Raw genomic sequence first — 19236 nt, forward strand, 5'->3', positions numbered from 1 at the left:
GGTGTTGTTAGCCAAGAAAGTTAAACGGCAGTTACCTTAGGTACCTCAAATGGAACAACCTGACCATTTTTTTCAAGTATTTGAGCCAGTAAGGTTAGTGTTTTTGCACGAGGAACTAGATTTTCTTCTTGAATTTTTGTCCAAACAGCTTCAGCCTTTCTCCAGTCATTGTTGTTATCTGAAAACAGAGTCAAATCTTCAGTCAAAAGCACATTTTAGAGTCTCAAAAAACGTATCTTTGGGAAATAATTCATCAATTAATCATATACCTCTGCTTTTTAAGATCATCAACCCAAGAAGTTCTGAACTACTTTTAAAGCACAGAGGATGCTGAAAGATGCAAGTAACAAAAGGATTGTAGGGATTTTCAAATTAATGAGAAATCAGCTCACAAACATTGCAGAAGTGCACCTCCTGGCTCATCAGTTCTAGTATTCTTCATTGTTAATTATAAAAACAACCAGGAAAATTTCTAAGTTATGACAAAACATTAACCCTCTAAGGTACCATTTTCTTAGTTCTATTCTGAAATTCTTCAAATTAAATCCTCTGGTTATGCAGCTACTGAGATAAAGCATCAACATCCCAGAAGTTTAGGCCTTCAGGCTCTCATTTGGCTAAAAGGAAAAACCCAGAAAACCAAACAAAACCAACTGTATGTATCTGAGGGCTGTAAAAGGTTAAGTTTTCTGAAAGAGAAAAAATAATTGCTGCCAAATTCACACAGTAATTCAACTGTTTTCAATAAGAACAGCAATTTATACATGCATCACTGTACCAAACTGCAAATAAATAGAAAGATGGACTTATTGACTGAAAAAAGTTAACTACTACTTAACTACATGCATTGGGTGGTTTCTTGTGTCTCCTCTCATAAGTCACCAGCTTCTGACTGTAGATCCTATTCACAGCTACCTAACCCCAACATCTGCTAACTGTGATCTGTCCATTCCATATTTTAATCCAGAATCCCAGAAATGAAGAGAAGCAAGGCAAGAAGGCAGAGCCAGAAAGCGGATGGTGTAATGAATCATTTACTCCGCAATATCTCAGCCTAAACCAGCAGCTCTTCACCTACGTTTACAACTGTTCATCTAGGGAACTTCAGCTTTTCAGTAGCTCAGGCGCCACTGGACTAAGTCAAAACACAAGGAAAAGCTGGACATGTTGCTTTGCAAACAATATTGCCATGCAATACTGAAACATGACAGTGCAATGTTCTCTTCTTCCCAAAGCTCAGCATGGGTTTAAAAAGCATATGGATATCTAATTGGGCTGGTTCAAGATCCATGCCCACTTGCAACAAAGTTCTGACATTGCATCAGCTTTTTGGAAGTGGCAGCACACTTGGTGACTACCCTAAGTAAAATCAAATGATTGGTTTTAAGGACTAAATACTGCAGATAACATTTTAGTTATGTCAGATTATTACGGCAGTTAGAAGAGTAGGGCAGAGAATTTCTTAACACTTTTTCATGTGCCTGTGCCCCTGAGGCCTCATGAGGCCACATCTAGAGGACTGTGTCCAGTTCTGGGCCCCACAACTATAGAAGACATGCTAGAACTGGGGCAAATTTCGCCATCAAAGACAGACATGGGGCTGGAGCAGATGAGGAACAAGAGGAGGTCAAAGAAGATGAGTTTTTTGGCAGCCTGGAGAAAAGCAGGCTAACAGAGCAGACTATTTGCTGTCTTTAGTTACCTGGAAGTTACAGAGAAGAGCAAATCAGTCTCTCCTTGGAAGCACATAGCAAAGTATAAAAGGTGATGGTTAAAAGTTGCAGCAACAGAGTGTCTGAGGATGATCAAACCCTGGAACAGGTTGCCCAGGGAGGCTGTCTGATTTCCAGCTTTGGAGGCACTCAAAGCCTCCAAGGACATGATGTGATCTAACTGAAGTCTTCCCAGTTCTGGGAAAGGGCTAGGCTTACAACTCCTGAGGTTCTCTCCAGCATAAATTCTGTGATTCTAAACAACCAAATGCATTGTTTTCTAAATTTCTGATCACAGCTTGGACAAGATGGTATTTTTTTTTAATATGCCTAAAATAGATATGAAGTTATGGCTACTTTCTACTGTGCTTGTGCACAGAGCAGCTTCAATAGATAGTCTATAATGGTTGAAAACAGGAATGTGCATGGGTTTTGTGTTTTATGGTGACAGTAACCCACAAATGTTTTCCACTTCTTTGAACAGATGGAATTGGTTTTGTCTTTTGAAAGACAACTGAAGATTTTGCATGACAGAAGTTCATAAATTGTATCTTCTTAGATTCTCTTCCTAGCAGGCACACTGTCAGACTTAGTCACTGCCAGAGGTGAACACGATGAGTAGGGAAACAGGAAGGCTCCCTCCCTTTTGAGCCAACATTGCTTTTCAGGCCTACTTGATTTTTGATGGTGAACCAGTATGCACAAAGCCAGAATTGGGTAATGCTATAGTTGGATTTTGAAGCTAAGGCTGTTCAGGCAATGGAAAGTAACAAAGTTCTAAAGAGGTCTCTTGTCATTTGTTTTGTGGAAGTACTCATCTCTTCTGCTTAGGGGAAGTGGAATGGGGAAGAAGCCTCTTTTATTACCATATGAAAAGAAAACATTGCTAGCTCTAGCCAACCAAAAATACACATGGGGAACAGCCCCAAATTACTTCAAGCTCAAGTGCAAGTATTCGGCATACTAAATATATCAAATTGCTGTAATGGCTTATTAATACATACACACACATATTTTCAAGACTTCAAAATAACTGAAGCTTCCAGATTTTTTTAGTTTTGGTTGACTGAGTAACAAACCCAGCACAGACTGAAAAATACACAAAAAGAGGAAATTAAAACCACTACAAATCTATCCTACGCTAAGTCTCTAGCATAGAAATAACCTTCCAATTTTAAAAACTGTCATGTTTCTACAAATGAAGCAGAAGTTAAATTGTAGTTGGTGAAGAACTGGTAGATTAAAAAAAAAAAGTTAAAAAATGCAGCTTTCCAAACCAGATCAAATTACAGAAGACTCCAGGTCTTTATCAGTTATGAAGATGTAACAAATATGCAGTTTTACTTCTTTAAGCGTATTAAAACCAAAACAGAGTAACTTTCAAATTAGGACACAAGGCAACAGAATGGACTGGAAGACTTGGACTATGTAAGTTCTAGGTAAGTGTCAAAAGTCCCCTATACTCTCTCCCTCACAACAGAAACGGTATCCAGGCTTATTGCATATCAGGATAAAACTCTCCAATTCAGGGTTATTTCCTATCTCCAAGCACAAACCACAACAGATCACAAGCTCACTTACCACAAAGTTGAAGCAAGGAGCAGTACATCTCATTTCTATCACATTCAAACAGATTTTGCGTTAATTCTACTAACTGTTCCAATGCCTCCATCTTTAAAAAGAGAGAAGAACATAGTTATATCTCAGCCAAACTATTTTTCTATGTACGTGCACTTACATGCTGTGTCCATTCAGCTAAAACAATATTTCTGTTTAAGTATACACCAGCATTTACACAGAGCATTAAGTTCACCTCATCAGCCTGTCACATGTCCTTTCACAAACAGAAAAATCAAGCAATGAAATACTTCCAACCAATTTTTCTTGGACTCTAATGACAGTTACATAGAAGACATCATACAAGCCACGTACCTGATTATTTGATATACACTTCCTTATAAACCACTGCAACCTTCCAGAGTGGGCTCTCAAGCCAGGAGTCTGTAAAATATTGCCAAAAGAAGAAACACATTACTTCACATAGAAAGTTCTAAGAAAAAGAAAAGTGAATAAAACTTCATAGTTTTGGGGTTGTTTTATTGGGGTTTTTTCGAAAGCTGAATGGGACTACAAGCTCACAAATAATTAAGTTAGGCTACATTTATAAGAGACTTAAAAACTGCAGTCAGTTTATTGAAGACATTTTTCTTTATTGTTGAACACTACCAAGAGAGCTGATTTAAAATACACTTCAGATGAGCTGAAATGTTAAGTAACTTCTACCACCACAGTAATAGAGTATTATTCCTGTTACCCACAGTAATCTTTTGTATTACTTGTGGCAGAGAATTACACAAAATGCTTCCAAACTGTCTTTCCAATGAAATGTTTGTATTCAACGCCACTGCAATGTCTCAGCAACTAGAAAACCACGCTTCCCAGCCACATGATCACTAACTGGTACCCCTTCTCTGCTAACATAAGCCATTTTCTTACAACTAGTAGCACCTAGTACCAATTGTGCTTTTAGATACTGACTTCGCTTGCTACTGCTCATTAAGAAAAGTAAGAATTTATAGAGCAGTAACTGTTATAACTGCAATGTGCTGCCACGCAGGTGCCAGGTATACTACTGTAAGGCAATTCTTATCCCATGCAAAAAAACCCAACAGAGCAAAGGCTTACTAAAGTTTTGTACACAAAGGAATTGATGTGTAACAGTCAATATGTCCTAGTTCTTTCTGTTACTAATTTTCTCAGGTTTGATGAGCCTTTGCTTATTCATTCCTCTCATTTTGAGCAGACTACAGCTAGAGAATACAATCTCAAAAAGGTTTCAATCATTGGAAGCTCCTCCTGGTACAGATTACCACATTATGCCATCTCAGTACCACTGACCATAATCAAAATATTAGTTCCTCTACTTAAATAAATTCTTAAACACAGGAAAATTCACAGGCCTTACAGAAACACGTTACAGACATGCCAGCACTTATGTCCAGCATATCTAAACATATGATACAAAGAAAACGGTGTGCAAAGCATCCATCATTTCCACCTCTTATCCTTCCCTCTCACAAAGTACTTAGATTTACTTTACACACTCTTGTTTTAGCACAAGGATCATTTACATAGAGTATTCTGCTTTCATTTCAGGTGTCCAGATTCACATTAATACAGCTAAAAGTGATTCCAAAGAAACGTCTGTTCATCCCTACAGAGAAACGTGTGTTTTTACTCATGAAGGTTTTTAGCTGTTAATATTTTAAGAAATCTCTACTGTTTAAACATGAAATGCAACTTCCAAAATTTGAACACCACTTAGCATAAGAGGCAGTTTGAACAAGAAGCTGTGGGAAATACTGAGTCTCAGTTCCAAAGCAGTGGAAACAATTACCATTGAAAAAGTCAAGTTACCTTCTGTCTTTTTAATAACACAGATAATTTCATTTTCCCATATTACTAAGTACAAAATTATTACCATTACATCTTTCTGAAATAATTCAGGATATACCAGAAACCACCATGCAAAACTTCAGTCAAAACCATTACAATCTGCTAAATAGATAGGAAACAGGGTTCTGCAGAGTAAATATTAGGCCATATAATCCTACAAATCACCCAAGCCATTTTATTCAATCATTGTAAGGTTTTCAAAGAAATAGGACATTAACCCCACAGTTTTTCAAGATGGGGCATCTTCTCTGTGTATTTAACTGCACTATAAAAATAGTCTCAGACCAAGAGGTTAGAGAAAAATAGTGGCTTTCTCAGGTATTCAAAAGTGATATATATAAACAGTTTTGCTTTCCAGGTACTTGCGTTCTTTCCATTTCCCCCCCACATTTATGATTATAGATACTGTTCAGTGCTTCTTTAAGAGCTACTAAGCAGTTTCACATAAAATATGCTGAAAACTAAGTCAAGAATTAACATCTTATACAACAGGCTCTTGAAAATGAAAAAGAAAATAGTATGCTGCCTGCATTTGTAGCTAATCCTCTTTAGGACACGGTAAAATTCAAATGCTGAATTCACTTACAACTTCCAATATCATTGCTGATCCGAATGCCAATGAACTCAAAGCTATAAACTTTTTATAGTAAATCCTTTCCTGTTCAGAAATGATTGATGTGGCTGTCACTACAAGGACAGCTGAGTTATACAACAGATATCCTTCTGTTTCATTTTGAAATTGAGAAGTGTTTTCACATACTGCAGGTCTCAATCATCAAAAGAACATCTAGGTCAGATTAACTAAATCTCCAGGGCTTGCCTGATAGTCCATATTTGTAGCTTATCCCTTACCATCTTAGGGCATTTTAAACATTGCATTTAGCAGGGAGCAGACTTTCTACAATGCAGCAGACTAAAATACAGAATAAAAGAAAAATGCAAGTTATAAAAAAATTAAGTAAAAATCTGTTACTTTCATTACTCGTCCAAATCCCCTTTTACAATTTTGCTCTTGCTTATTTCAATGGAGAAAAAAAAAAATATAAACCCCTACTATTCTTAGTGGGTTTGGGTTGGGTTTTCTTTTAAAGCTATTCACTCCTTCAAAGAATCAAACAACTATTTAGAGTCTCAAGCAATTTTTACATTACATAAAGTAAACATGGAGGTTTTCTAGCTTTTATGTTCTCTTGGAGTGCAACACAGTTGTGCTATACCAAACCAAAGGCTCATATAGCTTCTTCATTCTCTCCCTAACAGTGCCTATAGAAGAACATAGAATGACAGAAAACGCAGTAATACTTCCCTTTAGTGCTCTTTCACTGTCCAACTAGGGGGTCAGGGCATCACACTGTTCATAGAAAGTGATTTCTCTTCTCTGAACTTTTCTGGTTGCCCCTGGAATCCCATCAGATTTACCATTCCTAAGATCCTTTGGCAAAAGGCTGCATCAACTACCTTATGCAGAAAACAACCACTACCACTTTTTGTTTGTTTTCAGCCTAGCTGCTACTGATTTCTACTTGTATCAAGAGGCAACGCACAATTGATTTTTCTTTATCCTTTCTATTCCATACTAATTTCATGAGTGGTATAATTCCCTGTGGTATATAATAATTCCCTATTTCACTGTTTCTTTCCCAGAATACACAGAACTCACCTACTTAGCTATATCTCCTATAGAAACCATCCCACACTTTTGATCACGTTTGTCACTACCTGCCTGAGGCTCAGCTTACGACCCTACAGTAGCTTACTGATTCAGTACTTTCACATACAGAAAGGAAAACTAACCAGAAGGGGCAAAAATCGGATGCATCTTCAGAACAACTCTTGCCAAGCAGTACTCAAAAATCACATGAATGCAACAATCCTAACATACTGAATACATTTGGTTTGTTTGCCTCCTTCCTAGAATCAGTCACTTCACACAGGTGATTTCTGTACTAACATTTTTATTTGAGCTAACTTCTATCTATTACAGCTGAAAGAAAACAGATTGCTTGGGAAAACAGTGACCTATCAGAGAAGAATCTATTTGATGTTTTCCCAGATTTTTGCATAATTATGGAAATATTCAAGTTCAGTTTAGTGTTCTGTAACTGTTAAGCTAACAGACCAACACTGTTTTTTTACTTGCAGAAAAAAGCTTTACAGAAGACATATGGAAAATATTTATTTCTCTCTACTTGCCTAAAGCAACCTTTTTCTCTTTAAACAGAAAACTTGCAGAGAAAACCCACAAAACCCAACACAGCAGAAACCCTGTGGTATTGTTAAAAAAGAGGACTTTCAGGAAACGAAGAGTTTCCAGTACACCCCTTTTGCTATAGCTGGCTTACAACGCATGATTATTTAAAAGCCAGCAGAAGTAGCTGGCTTTTCATTTGGCATACACATAACATGAGAGGGATGACTTTTGTTTTAACCTTCCAAAACTGCACTTTTGACAAACTACTACTGTGCACTGCTTGGATATCCTGGACAGTTAATTCTAGCCTTTCACAGTGAAACTTCACTGCGAACAACACACCTATTCTAACCAGTCAAGTTTAACTCTGGCCTCCTTAAGTGTTTTATGTCTTCTTCTAAATCCTTACGTTTTCTTCTTAAAGTTCACTCTTTATTTAGGGAAATAATTCCACTTAGAATCACCAATCCAAACACGTAGAAAATAAAAAGTTCAATTTTATAAGCACCATCCATGCTGCACTGTCTGACAGTATTTTTTGGATGGGTAGAACCATTCATTCCTCTCTCTGCAGCTGAAAAAGCCAGTAATAATAAGAGACAGCTAATGCTGCTGAAGGAAGAAGAATGTTTCATGATGAGTTACATCAACAGCCGTAACAGACTTATGTTACCAGTACCAGAACCAGTTACTGAGATTTAGATGCCAAAGCAATGTCTTGCAAGAAAATGCGTTACTTCTCCAAGCAGACAGCCTTGAACAGACATCTATAAGAACTGATGTATGTCATTTCTAACAGCGCGCTCTAACATAAGCATCAGAGAAAACGGAACATTTGATGGGGAGTTCTTGACTTAGAGACAGACTTTTCCCTGATTCCACAAAAATGTCTATGAAATTCTCACAAATTCTATGCAGCTTCAGTGAAGCCTGGGATATTTCTGCCTGGCAGCTTACTTGAACAAAGTTTTTTTACACAATAAATGCTGTATGCTACGCTTTAATTTTCCTCTACGTTAAAACTCTTGGCAAAAGTCCTCACTTTTACTAAACAGCAGGTGTACTACCTCATCAAAAATTAGAACAAAATATACAGATAGAAAGTTTCTGCACCTTATGTAGTCATCTAAGTATAGTTGATAGATGAGATGGTTAAAATTACCTTACATTTGTTATACTTCTACCTCTTATTAAATACTCCATATTAAATACTCAAAGGGCAATGTATTAATTTCAAAAAATACTAAAACATATACTTTAACATCTTTTAAATAATCTTACATTTGTTTTGCTATATATTAAACAAATATACCATTTTGCTCTATTTCTTACACTGTAATCTTCATAGCATAATGCAAGTGAAGCATCACAGTGGGATATACAGAAAACACAGAAGGACCATTTTCACTACTGGCTCTGAATGCACCAACTTTTATGCAATAGTCCATAAGCTTGTAAAAGATGCAGCTTTAAAGACTAAGTGATCTGAAATTAATCTGTGCATCAAAAACCCTATTTTCTGGTGCAACCGCGTCATCTATCTGAGCAACCTGGTCTACTGGAAGGTGTTCGTGCCCATGGCAGGGGCGTTGGAACTAGATGGTCTTTAAGGTCCCTTCCAACGCAAATGAGTCTATGATTCTTTCCAGCTCAGCTTTTAAAAGTCATTGTACTACTAGCATGACGCTAGAGTTACAGCAGTACATGACTGACAGGCAAGGTTTTTCTACAAGTTCATCTTCTGCCTTGGAAACAGTTTAGCTCTTGGGAATTTAAAACATTGTTTCTTTGGTGATGGCATGGAAAGAAATTCCCATTCATTAACTTTTGCCTTTCTAAACAGAAGAAACAAACCCTTGCAAACCGCTCATAACCAAGACGGGATTTCTCTAAAAGAGTAATAGCTTTTGCTCTTTGTAAGCTATTTTGCCCAGAAATAAATGTGACTAAACACACCCCAAACTCCCATAATACCGATTTCTTTAATGAGAAGCTCATCTGAAACCTCCAGACACTTGCACTGTTTTAGGCAAGTGATAAATGAAAACTTGAATACAATAAAATCTGTATCTTCAATATGACTACTTTCCGCGTTTGATAAGAAGGGCAAGTGCTCTTACGCAGCACCAGAGTTTTGAAAATTATTAGCTGCTCCACTGCAAATAATGCCTTCAAAACCTACTCAATTATAGCATATTTGGTATTTTATTTGCACTACCAGATATTCCATGAAAGACAAAGGGACACACATCTACGTATTTATCCTCTAACTCTCCTGTTGGGAGCAATTACAATTCAAATTCATGCTCTCCCTTTCTGCCTATCCAAGGTAGCAACTAGCCTTACTTGTAACTAGGTTAATTTTTACATAAAAAGCAGCCGTAGTTCATAGTAAGAAAATAAAAGAGAGGCTGAAGCCTCCACTGGGAGAGTTTTTACTGTTGGTCTTTTGTTTGCCTTTTTTTTTTCCTTAAGTATGTGTTTGCCTCAAAGCCTCTAACAGCTACATAGTTCACTGAGTTTACCAACACAATGAGTATCTGTTTAGTAAATACCTGTGATTTCATTTAGTTCACCTGAAAAAGGTATATATGCTGCTTTATGTTAGCAGACATTGAGAAAAATATAAGACAACTTATTTTCCAAAAATACCTATGTAAAAATAGGAAAAAGCTTTACAACTTCAGCATTACTCATGACAACTGAGACTGGTGTACGTTTAAACGCTACTGGAATATTCTACATTTACCAGTAAGATTTCCAAGGTATATAATGCAGTAAAGTAGTATTATTAAAAAAAAATAATAAAATCATGAGACAATAAGAAAACTTCACAACAATAATCATGTCGGAAGAAAAAAGTGACAAAAATATGCAAAACCCCTGCTCAAAACAAAATCCTCAAGGATGTTCTAAATTCAAACAGCAAAAAATTTCTCTTCCTATTGTAATGTTGTTTTATGTTGTGTGATGAATGAAGTTAAGTATTATGAAACTCAGTAGCATCTTCCCTCTAACACGAAGTCCCTGGAGCTAAGAAAGGATGCACAGCTCTTACCATGACCCCACATTCCAAACATTACCCTCTCTCTTTCTGGAAGGAATTTGTTTAGTAGTCATCTGCTTTACCGAATTTACTTATTTGAAACATATTCTTTGATTTCTTTTAAGAAAGCAGTACTTAAGAACTTCTAAATAACATGCACTGAAGTAGTAAGCATCCTTTTTTTAATTAACCCACATACACATGTGTACATAGGCATGAACACAAACTCCAGCTTCACTAATAGCTGTATCAGAGTCAAGTTTCATAAGTAGAAGTAATGCTCTTATTAAGACTAATAGGACCCAACAGTAAGAAAAAGAAAATTAAAGACTTTTCTTGTAGTTCCAGGGCTTGCGTGCCTGAAAGCTCTTCAGCCTTTCCCCTCCCTCAGTCATATACAGATACTGTCGTAAAAGCTACTACACCCCCTACAAACTACTCCTCAATCTCAGACCACTGTTACCTAATGCAATTTGCATTCAACATTCACAGATATTTAAATTTAGTTCCAATCATCTCAACCCTTTCCTCAACAGGACCAAAAATAAGTCTGTCTAGGTAAATTCAGACACCAGATATACCCACCACAAAATTTCACCTAAACCTCCACAAACTAAATCCTGCTGTCACACATCAAGAAAGCATCTTCTCCCCCTAGTTTATCTCCAGCATAAGATCAGGAAGACTCAATTTTATGATGAAGATTCTTAAAATAAAAAAAAAAAAAAAAAAAGCAATCTGGAAGAAAGATGATCGTAATCTCTCAATAGCAAATAGAAATATTCTCATTGTTTTTAATGGTAGATTAAATCCAGTGGCAACTGGTATCTTGAGGTCTGCTGACAGTGGATGTCACAATTCTTTGCTTAAATCTATTTACCTCCTGAATTAACTTGACATCTGTTGATAGATATATTCCTGTACAGTAAACTCACCCAAAACAGTTCTCCTGTCAAGCCTTGAATTTCAGAAGCAAATACCTTTTGTTGCATTTATTCACATTGGAACACATTTCATTAAAATAATTCACAGCCATCTGTCCCTTATTTCTTAACATAAATGTCTTGAGATATGGTATAATATTTAACTATTAAATATAAATGACACATTTGCTATAAGAGCAAAAAGTAGCAGAAAGAGAGGAAAGTATCACACTTAAAATCCAGTTAAAACAATTCTTAAGCCATGCATTATACATTGCCATTTTGCCAAGGGAGGTTCTTCTAGTGGTAACAAACTTGTACAGGCTGGTCTTCTACCAAAAAAATTTGCTATTCAGTCCTTTCCTATATCCCTGTATCTTTCCCTATATCCCAAATACAGATATCCTCTCTTAACCTTCATTTCTAGTAAAACTACAGAGCAAGACCAACAGCTTTACTCTTTCATTGAAGAAACAATTTTAATAGCTAATGTGATTTGATCTAGAAAGATTTCAAGAACTGTCAAACAAAAGACAGCTGAACATTTCTACCAGCTCAGTTCCTACCACAGGAGACCATATGCTCCCAACTAAAAATGCCAGTGATCTGGTGCCGTTTTTTAAAGTGGTGCTTGCTCTTATCAATTTTATCAGTGCAGAAATGGATTTGACACCAGTTTAAAACCTTGCATACTTTAGCCACAGGTGCAGAGTGTTCACTTCTACCACGAAAACATGGTTTAGGCTTTTGTGAAGCAGATTTACAGGAGGGCTTGCTTGAAACTCTGCTGCAGGACTACACAGTACTTAATCATAAGTCTTGTAACTCTAAAAGAAAGAGCCAAGCGTGGACAGGGATTTAATTATACACAGATTAAGAGAGTATTTTCATAATTGCATTCAGCATGAATAATAAATGAAAATAGGGCGAGTCTCAAAATACTCAACCATCATGCAGATGAAACAGCTACAAGTATGAGATCTCAGTGCAAAATTGAGAGATGGACAAATAATTAAAACTGGGCCAAAATGACAGAGAACTACATTCTAACTGCTTTAGGCAGTGAAATCTTTAAACCTCCATGCATCACGCAAAGAGAAGAAGAGTAGCAGGTGAAGGGAGAAGTACATTCCTCAAAGGTGGTGTAACATTCCAAGGAAAAGCGAGCTAGTATGTGACCTTAAGTTACCTTAAGGAGCAAGGACAGAGGTGTGCCAACTTGGTTTTGACATGATCACCTTTGAAGGACTCAAGACAAAAGCTAACTTATCCACTGATGTGCAAATAAGAACTGAAGAATAAATCATGCTTTGGTGTACTACAGCACCCAATGATCGAGCATGTTCCCAGTGGAAAACAAAAGAGCATCCACCAACACATCCATCTACCAGCATAACTTAATGGGCTCAGGAATCTCCAGGCACAGCTAGAATAAAACAGACTCTTTACAGAAGAGCCAAGGGTACCTCATCTGGAAGTACTGTCTTTCAGATCGGCTTTCTTCTGTAGCTGACTGCCACAGAACAAGAACAGACTTTCAAAAGCTTAAGAAGGCAGTCAAGCAACATTGTAAAAACCATTACCTTACTAATCACTCTGTGAAGCCTTAACAACCTAGTTCCAATTTCCTGCCCCACAACAGCATTCTCAATCACAGCTTCTCTTCCACTTAGCATCACTTCAATAGACTTACACCATCAAACTTAGCAAACTATTCAGTTTACTTGTTCTAGTTTGGTCAGGTGCATTCTTTGCTTCATCTGCTTTCTATTCACCTTTCATCATCTTTTATACTATCATTCTCTACTTAGTCTTGATGTCCTTCCAACAAGTAGATGAGCTCCAGAGCTTTCAGCTTTCTTGCTATGACACTATGCCATATATATACTCATGCACAGCACACCTGTGACCTGTTAATGTACATACACAAATGTGACCTAATTTTTATAATCTCACTCAAATCTTACCCTTCTTATTTCCCACTATTACAACCCAATTGTACTTTACCAAAGGCTGAGACACAAGCGTCATCTTCTTATTCCTGGGACTCTGAGTTTCAAGTTTTTTAAAGCAGAGGTTGCCACAATGCTTCATACAAGCATCCAGTGTACTTCTGATTTCTAAAAATAGCAAGTGCAAGCAGAGGCAGTGGTCTCCCAATGAGTAAAACCCCATTTAAATGACTATATCCTCTGTGGTCTTCATTTCTGCAGCTCCTATGGAAATTTTTATTTCCAGCTCCATTACTTTTAGATACTCTTAACTCTGTAGATACTTTGAAAATAAATGGTATCACTAAAAGCAACTGACCACCGTATTCAGTAATATATGATAGAAGTATGCGCTGAAAGGTAATCTATGCCTAACATTCAACATTATCTAGAAAGAGAAAGCAGTACCAACTGATCACTTTCCCTGAATATTAATTTCACAAGAAAGGAAAATAGAATAACAATCTGAGACTACCAACAGCAGAAGTAATAAAGCTGCAAAAAACACTGGACTAAAGAAGAGGATACACATACAGCTTGTACTCCATCTTCCACGTTATACCGATTACGGCTTTAACTTCGCAACACACAGAAAAGTAAACAGTAACTTGCTAATGGTTTAAACAAAAAAAAAAGCTATTTTCCCATTCAGCAAAAAACTAATTTTAAGGTTCCCCTACCTGTGGAAAAAAAGTATTTGAAAATACTTAATGTATTGTTACATAATAAATGTGTACTTATGAAACAATTTATAGTAATTGATTCTGCACTGCTTTATCCACTGGTAAAATACATACATGCTTTCCTACCTAAATTCCTATAGTCCTAAAAATTCCAGAATTTAAAACCTTTTTTCTCAACAGCATATATTAAACTAATTCATACTTAATGGAATTCTGTTGAGAGCAAGAAAACCTACTACAAAATGCATAAAAAGCAACAAAAACTTCAATTTAGTCTCCGGATACCAGGTGTTCAGATTTACACTTAAGTGTCTGCTTGTGATTAGCAATAATTTATGATTAATCACCAGATACTGAGTATTTGCAGAGATAATTTGGCACCTAATAAGAAAATGAGGAAAGTTTCAAAGCCCAAACAATTCAATTATTTGCTTACTATCCCACTTGACTGTTGAACTGTCACCACCAATTTTGAGACATTAAATGCCAGTATCAAGGAAACAGCTGCTATATCACATCAAGTACCAGTTTTACTCACTTGATTTTACTTCCAAATACCAGATTTCATCCTTTTACCTCCTATATGCTTTAATAATTATAAAACGAACTCAATTCCTCAGTGTCACCTTCTGTCAGATACTACTTCTATTCTTCTGTATTATAAGACTTCAAGCTCCAAAAGAACTTCAGACAAAAATGTCAATGCTTTAACACTGTGCTTAGCAGTTTCCACACACCCCAAGCAGGACTGTACTGGTCTACTGCAGACAAACAAGCAGATACTCAGCTAAGGTTTTTTAAAAGCAAGAATTCTATTAGATAATTCAATTAGGGATAACTGGTATTTCAAATATTCTAGGGGGAATTGGGAAAAAAGCATACTTTGTCTTAAGGAAAAAACCCCTCCAAATTAGGTTAGAGTAGTATATGTATACATATATGTATATGACAAAACCAATGAGGATAAAGTACTATTTCTGCAAGATGTCTCTTTCCAGACGTTAACTAGAAAACTTATGCAGCCTTTTGAAAACATACAACTGTGTTAAGAAGAAAAATAATCACAATCTGGGCAGACTCTGCAGCTGCCCCTTTGACTTATCAATTTCAGTAAGCACAATTTCAATCAAGTCTAGATAAAATATACTAATCCTAAATAGACCAAGTTTGTCACCTACCACTTCCTATAAGCTGCTTACTATCCTGAAAAGAGAGAGAGAGAAGAAATGCTAAATTAAATGCCAAACAGTAGCAGACAGCGCTTGTTTGGCTGATTAACTTGTAGACAAGCATTACAAATAAATCTGAGCATGGTCTGCAGCAAATTAAATTCCAGTGCTTTTAAGAACAAAGAATTCCTTCGGAAAGAGGATTAACAACTTTACACCCAGGAATGCCAGTTTAATTTAATTGTTCCACAATCCGATATTTAATATGCAAATATCATTTTGATAAATAACAGCAATTTTGAAAAAGTGAGGAAACAATTTCAATATACAACAAGACTCATTCTCTTCTGAACTGTGATTATACAACATAAAGCTGGTTGAGGGTTTTTTTAATTACTGGGATTGAATTCTATTAACATGAATCAGAACAAGTCTAATTAAAGGTTAAAAACTTTAAATATTTCTAATTAAGAGTCTAAATAGCTCCACTATTAGAGTACTACATTTAAAATCCCACCTCAATAACCTTCCTGGCCTCTTTGTATTTTCCTGTTTGCAAGAAGGCGAAGAAGAGGTCATAAAGAGCCATCATGTCACCATATTCTCTGCTTATAAAATCTGTAACTGAAGAGAGAATAAAACTGATGAGTTTATTAAAAACATTGACGCTTTTTAATACATACATCAGATTTTGTTAATACCAGCCTTTTCCAAGCACCTCAAACCTCAAAGAATAAGCCATAGAGAGATAAATTTTGAAACATATGGAATTATTGCAACATATTACACAATTTGTTGTAGCTTTGCAATTGAATATTTATCTGCAAAGTATTTTGAATTGCATTCAATAAAACAGACTATCTATTGGCATTCTCTCTCTGCTTGTAGAGAGTGAGGATACAGGATATCTTAACTGCACAACTATTTGAAAATTGGATTGTTTTACTATTGTTACTATTGAGTTGTTTCTTCATAATAATATACACAACTAGAACAAGTATTAGCACTCATCTTGGAAAGTTTGATGCTGTATTATCCGAACATTCTAGTTCTCCGCATTTAAAATTAATATCAAGTTTCAATCTGAACAATGTAGGCAGCAGGTGCTTTAAAGTTACACATATAAACACCCACCATTTTTTTTTTATTTCAGTTGAAAGAAATGATATACAGATCCTGGAACAAAAAGCCTCCAGAATACACCCTATATAATCAGGCAGCATTTGACTACATGCAACTAACCCTTCTGCAGAAGATCAGAGTCTCCTTTTTCTATGAGTCTACAGTAGACGTTATGGAGCTGAAGAACTTTACCATACTTCTTATAACAGTCGATTAAAGCTTCCAGAGCCGCAGGCATGTCATCCCTTGTGGAATGAAATAAAACAAGAGTAGAAACAATCAAACATCACAAGCAGGAGCAGTGCATGCTGAACCCATTTCAGTCTTGAAAATTCCAAGGAAAACTCATCCCACAGTCTATAATCCAAGAGTGTATTTCCCCACCAATATGCTACTGTTATTTTTAAGTTATAGGTAGAAGTTTTCCTACAAACAAATGCGATGTACGCTTGACAAACACAGACATGAAAACAAGCTACAGATTTATGCTGAAACCTTTTGGCTTAAACCTTTGATGGAATCACCACTATTCACTGCAAAGTAAACAAAGGTGTGAACGTTGCTCATCATTAGATGCACTTCTGAAGTAAAATTTAAGTTCTGCTATGTATTACTGTGACAAAACCCCAATTCTATGGAAATTCCAGTTTGCATTTAAGAGTTCTATTTTTTTTTGTAATAAGTAATATTGTGCATATTATATTACTTCCAAATGTCTGTTTAGATGTTTTTAATTTTTAAGCACTCTAAAATTTTTCCAAATTCTAAGATTTTTTATTTCAGTACATATCTCCAGATTCAAGCAAGATAACCACAGCTCTCTTCAGATTCCTTCGCATTTGCTTTACACCTTAATGGACTAGCTGTAAATAATCTGTTGATTTCCATTTCATCATAATTGAGGGGCTAGCATTCTTCTGTTCTGTATAAAGTTATGAATCCAATGTATATTGGATTTTTGGGCATGTATTTTTTACAAATAATTCGACAATATATTAAGGTACCAAAATGTATTTTATGCTGGCCTGTGTCACATAGAGCCACAGCACTATTATATGCCCACAGTACCAGTAAATTAGTGTGCAAGATGCTGACTTCCTTAAATGCGCTTATTCAGGAGCCTTTGAGCAGTTAAGTACCAGTAAGAAGCATGGTATTTCCATTTTTCTTATGTCAGTCCTTTGCTTAATTTTTAACCCACCTATAAACACCTTCAGAAGTATCTACAGCTAAAATGCAAACCTGCAAAGCCATAGAAACAATCAGATCTGGAACTTAAAATAACAACAAATACAAATCAACTTTATCTACCGTGCAACTAACAGAACTAAATCATCTGCTTCAGACCCTTTTATAAAGGACTGCAACTATAGCTAAAAAAAAAACCCAAAAAGAAAAAAAAACAAACCAAAACCCTCCAAAGCAACCAAAAATCCAACCCAAAACCAATAGAAGGCACCCACTGGAACACTGGTAAAACAGTATCTGAAGTTATTCTTTGAAGGGGAAGGTCTGAACTGAAACTGAAACAAAGCAAAACGACATGCATGAAATATAGTAAGTAGCCAAAGAGTTCACAACAGTGTAAGTTAGATTTTAAAATGCTTACTGAATAAAAGATAATAAAGAATAAAGAATTTTTAAAAATAATAATAAAACCACTCAGCAGCAACAGCTGAAGGCCATAATAAAACTGACTTGAAATAATGATTTTGCATTCCTGAAGCAACTTCTTATTGATCAACTGAGCCTCAACAAATTGAGATACTATTGCTAAAACAAGCCAAATTCAGATGTCCTCCCACTGCATCTCTTATGCAGCACAAATTTTGCTTTTTTCAAAGAATGAAATATCTAGATCACAAAATACTACAATCTTCACTTAGGCTAATATGTAAAAAAAAAAAAATAAAAAAAAATACTAAACCGCAGAAGAATTAATTTTGTTCAGTAATACTGGCATTCTGAAAACGAAGCTCAGATGATGGATTTCTACCTTATCCCCCTTACCGAGCCCTGTTTACAGTGCATCTTCTGGCACCCCATGGAGTCATTTGAATTTTTGTCATTTGGGGTGAAGACTAAATTACAGGTTAATTTCAAAACTGCAAGTAGATGTTGCAGGCTAGATTACTGTCATAAAAGAGAAATACTATGGTAGTTACCATAGACAGATATAAAGCTTTATATAATCAGTATTTTTCTCCTGCTTTAGATGCAAGTTCAGTTAACATCTAAAAAAAAAAACCCAAACCAAACCCAGCTTTACAGAAAACTACTCAATTTCTAAGGAGGCACAACAACATTTATACATTCAAATTAAAGTTTTCAGTGATAAATCTAGCTTTTCAGATTGATCCTTTAACAGCCATAGTATTGTCTTGGCTGTATACCTAAAGGATTAAAGTGACTGTTTTTAGGTCACAAGCTATCAATAAATGAATGAATAATCAGAATGCCATTCAAACAGGAACATTAACAGTTTTCTAGCCTCTAAATGTATACTTCTGAAGGCATTAATACTGTATATTCAGAGAAAAATGTCAGCAGAGAACAGAGATAAAAATGGAAATACTAGTACTTATTGCTCAAAGGTGGCTGAGTAAATCTGCGTTTAAGGGGGTCAGTATCTTACACACCAATTTACTAGACATTTGTTTTGAATCTACTGAAATCTGATATATTTGTCCAGTTGCATTCAAGCAACCAATGAGTCATTCACCGTTTACTAGAGAACAAGGTTTATAAAACTGATGAATGACAAAACTGGCAATAACCAACTATAAAACAATGAAAGGTGTAGAAATTCAGCCTCTACAAAAAAATTATTCATACTACCACCGCAAAGAAAAAAACAAGCTTATGCTTGCACTTCAGTTAATATTATTTGTTCAACTATTCACAGCATTTCTTAACTGTCACAAGCTGCAGTTAATTCCAAGT

At 35.9% G+C, this 19236-nt stretch overlaps 1 protein-coding gene across 2 annotated transcripts in view; it reads right to left on the reverse strand.

Annotated features, from left to right (window-relative positions):
• LRPPRC (leucine rich pentatricopeptide repeat containing) overlaps nt 1-19236 on the reverse strand; it is a 90122-nt gene that overhangs the window by 22513 nt on the left and 48373 nt on the right. For both annotated transcript variants that reach the window (XM_061367184.1, XM_061367183.1), the window contains exons 24-28: nt 16414-16538; nt 15689-15795; nt 3645-3713; nt 3294-3384; nt 36-178 (exon numbers count right to left, since the gene is read on the reverse strand). In XM_061367184.1, the coding sequence (XP_061223168.1) occupies nt 36-178; nt 3294-3384; nt 3645-3713; nt 15689-15795; nt 16414-16538 (535 nt within the window). The remainder of the gene's footprint in view (nt 1-35; nt 179-3293; nt 3385-3644; nt 3714-15688; nt 15796-16413; nt 16539-19236) is intronic.

Source organism: Neopsephotus bourkii, unplaced genomic scaffold (genome assembly GCF_033783945.1).
Source record: "Neopsephotus bourkii isolate Nb327-2 ecotype Australia unplaced genomic scaffold, CSIRO-AGI_Nbou_v1 NB_1373, whole genome shotgun sequence".
Lineage (NCBI taxonomy): Eukaryota > Metazoa > Chordata > Aves > Psittaciformes > Psittacidae > Neopsephotus > Neopsephotus bourkii.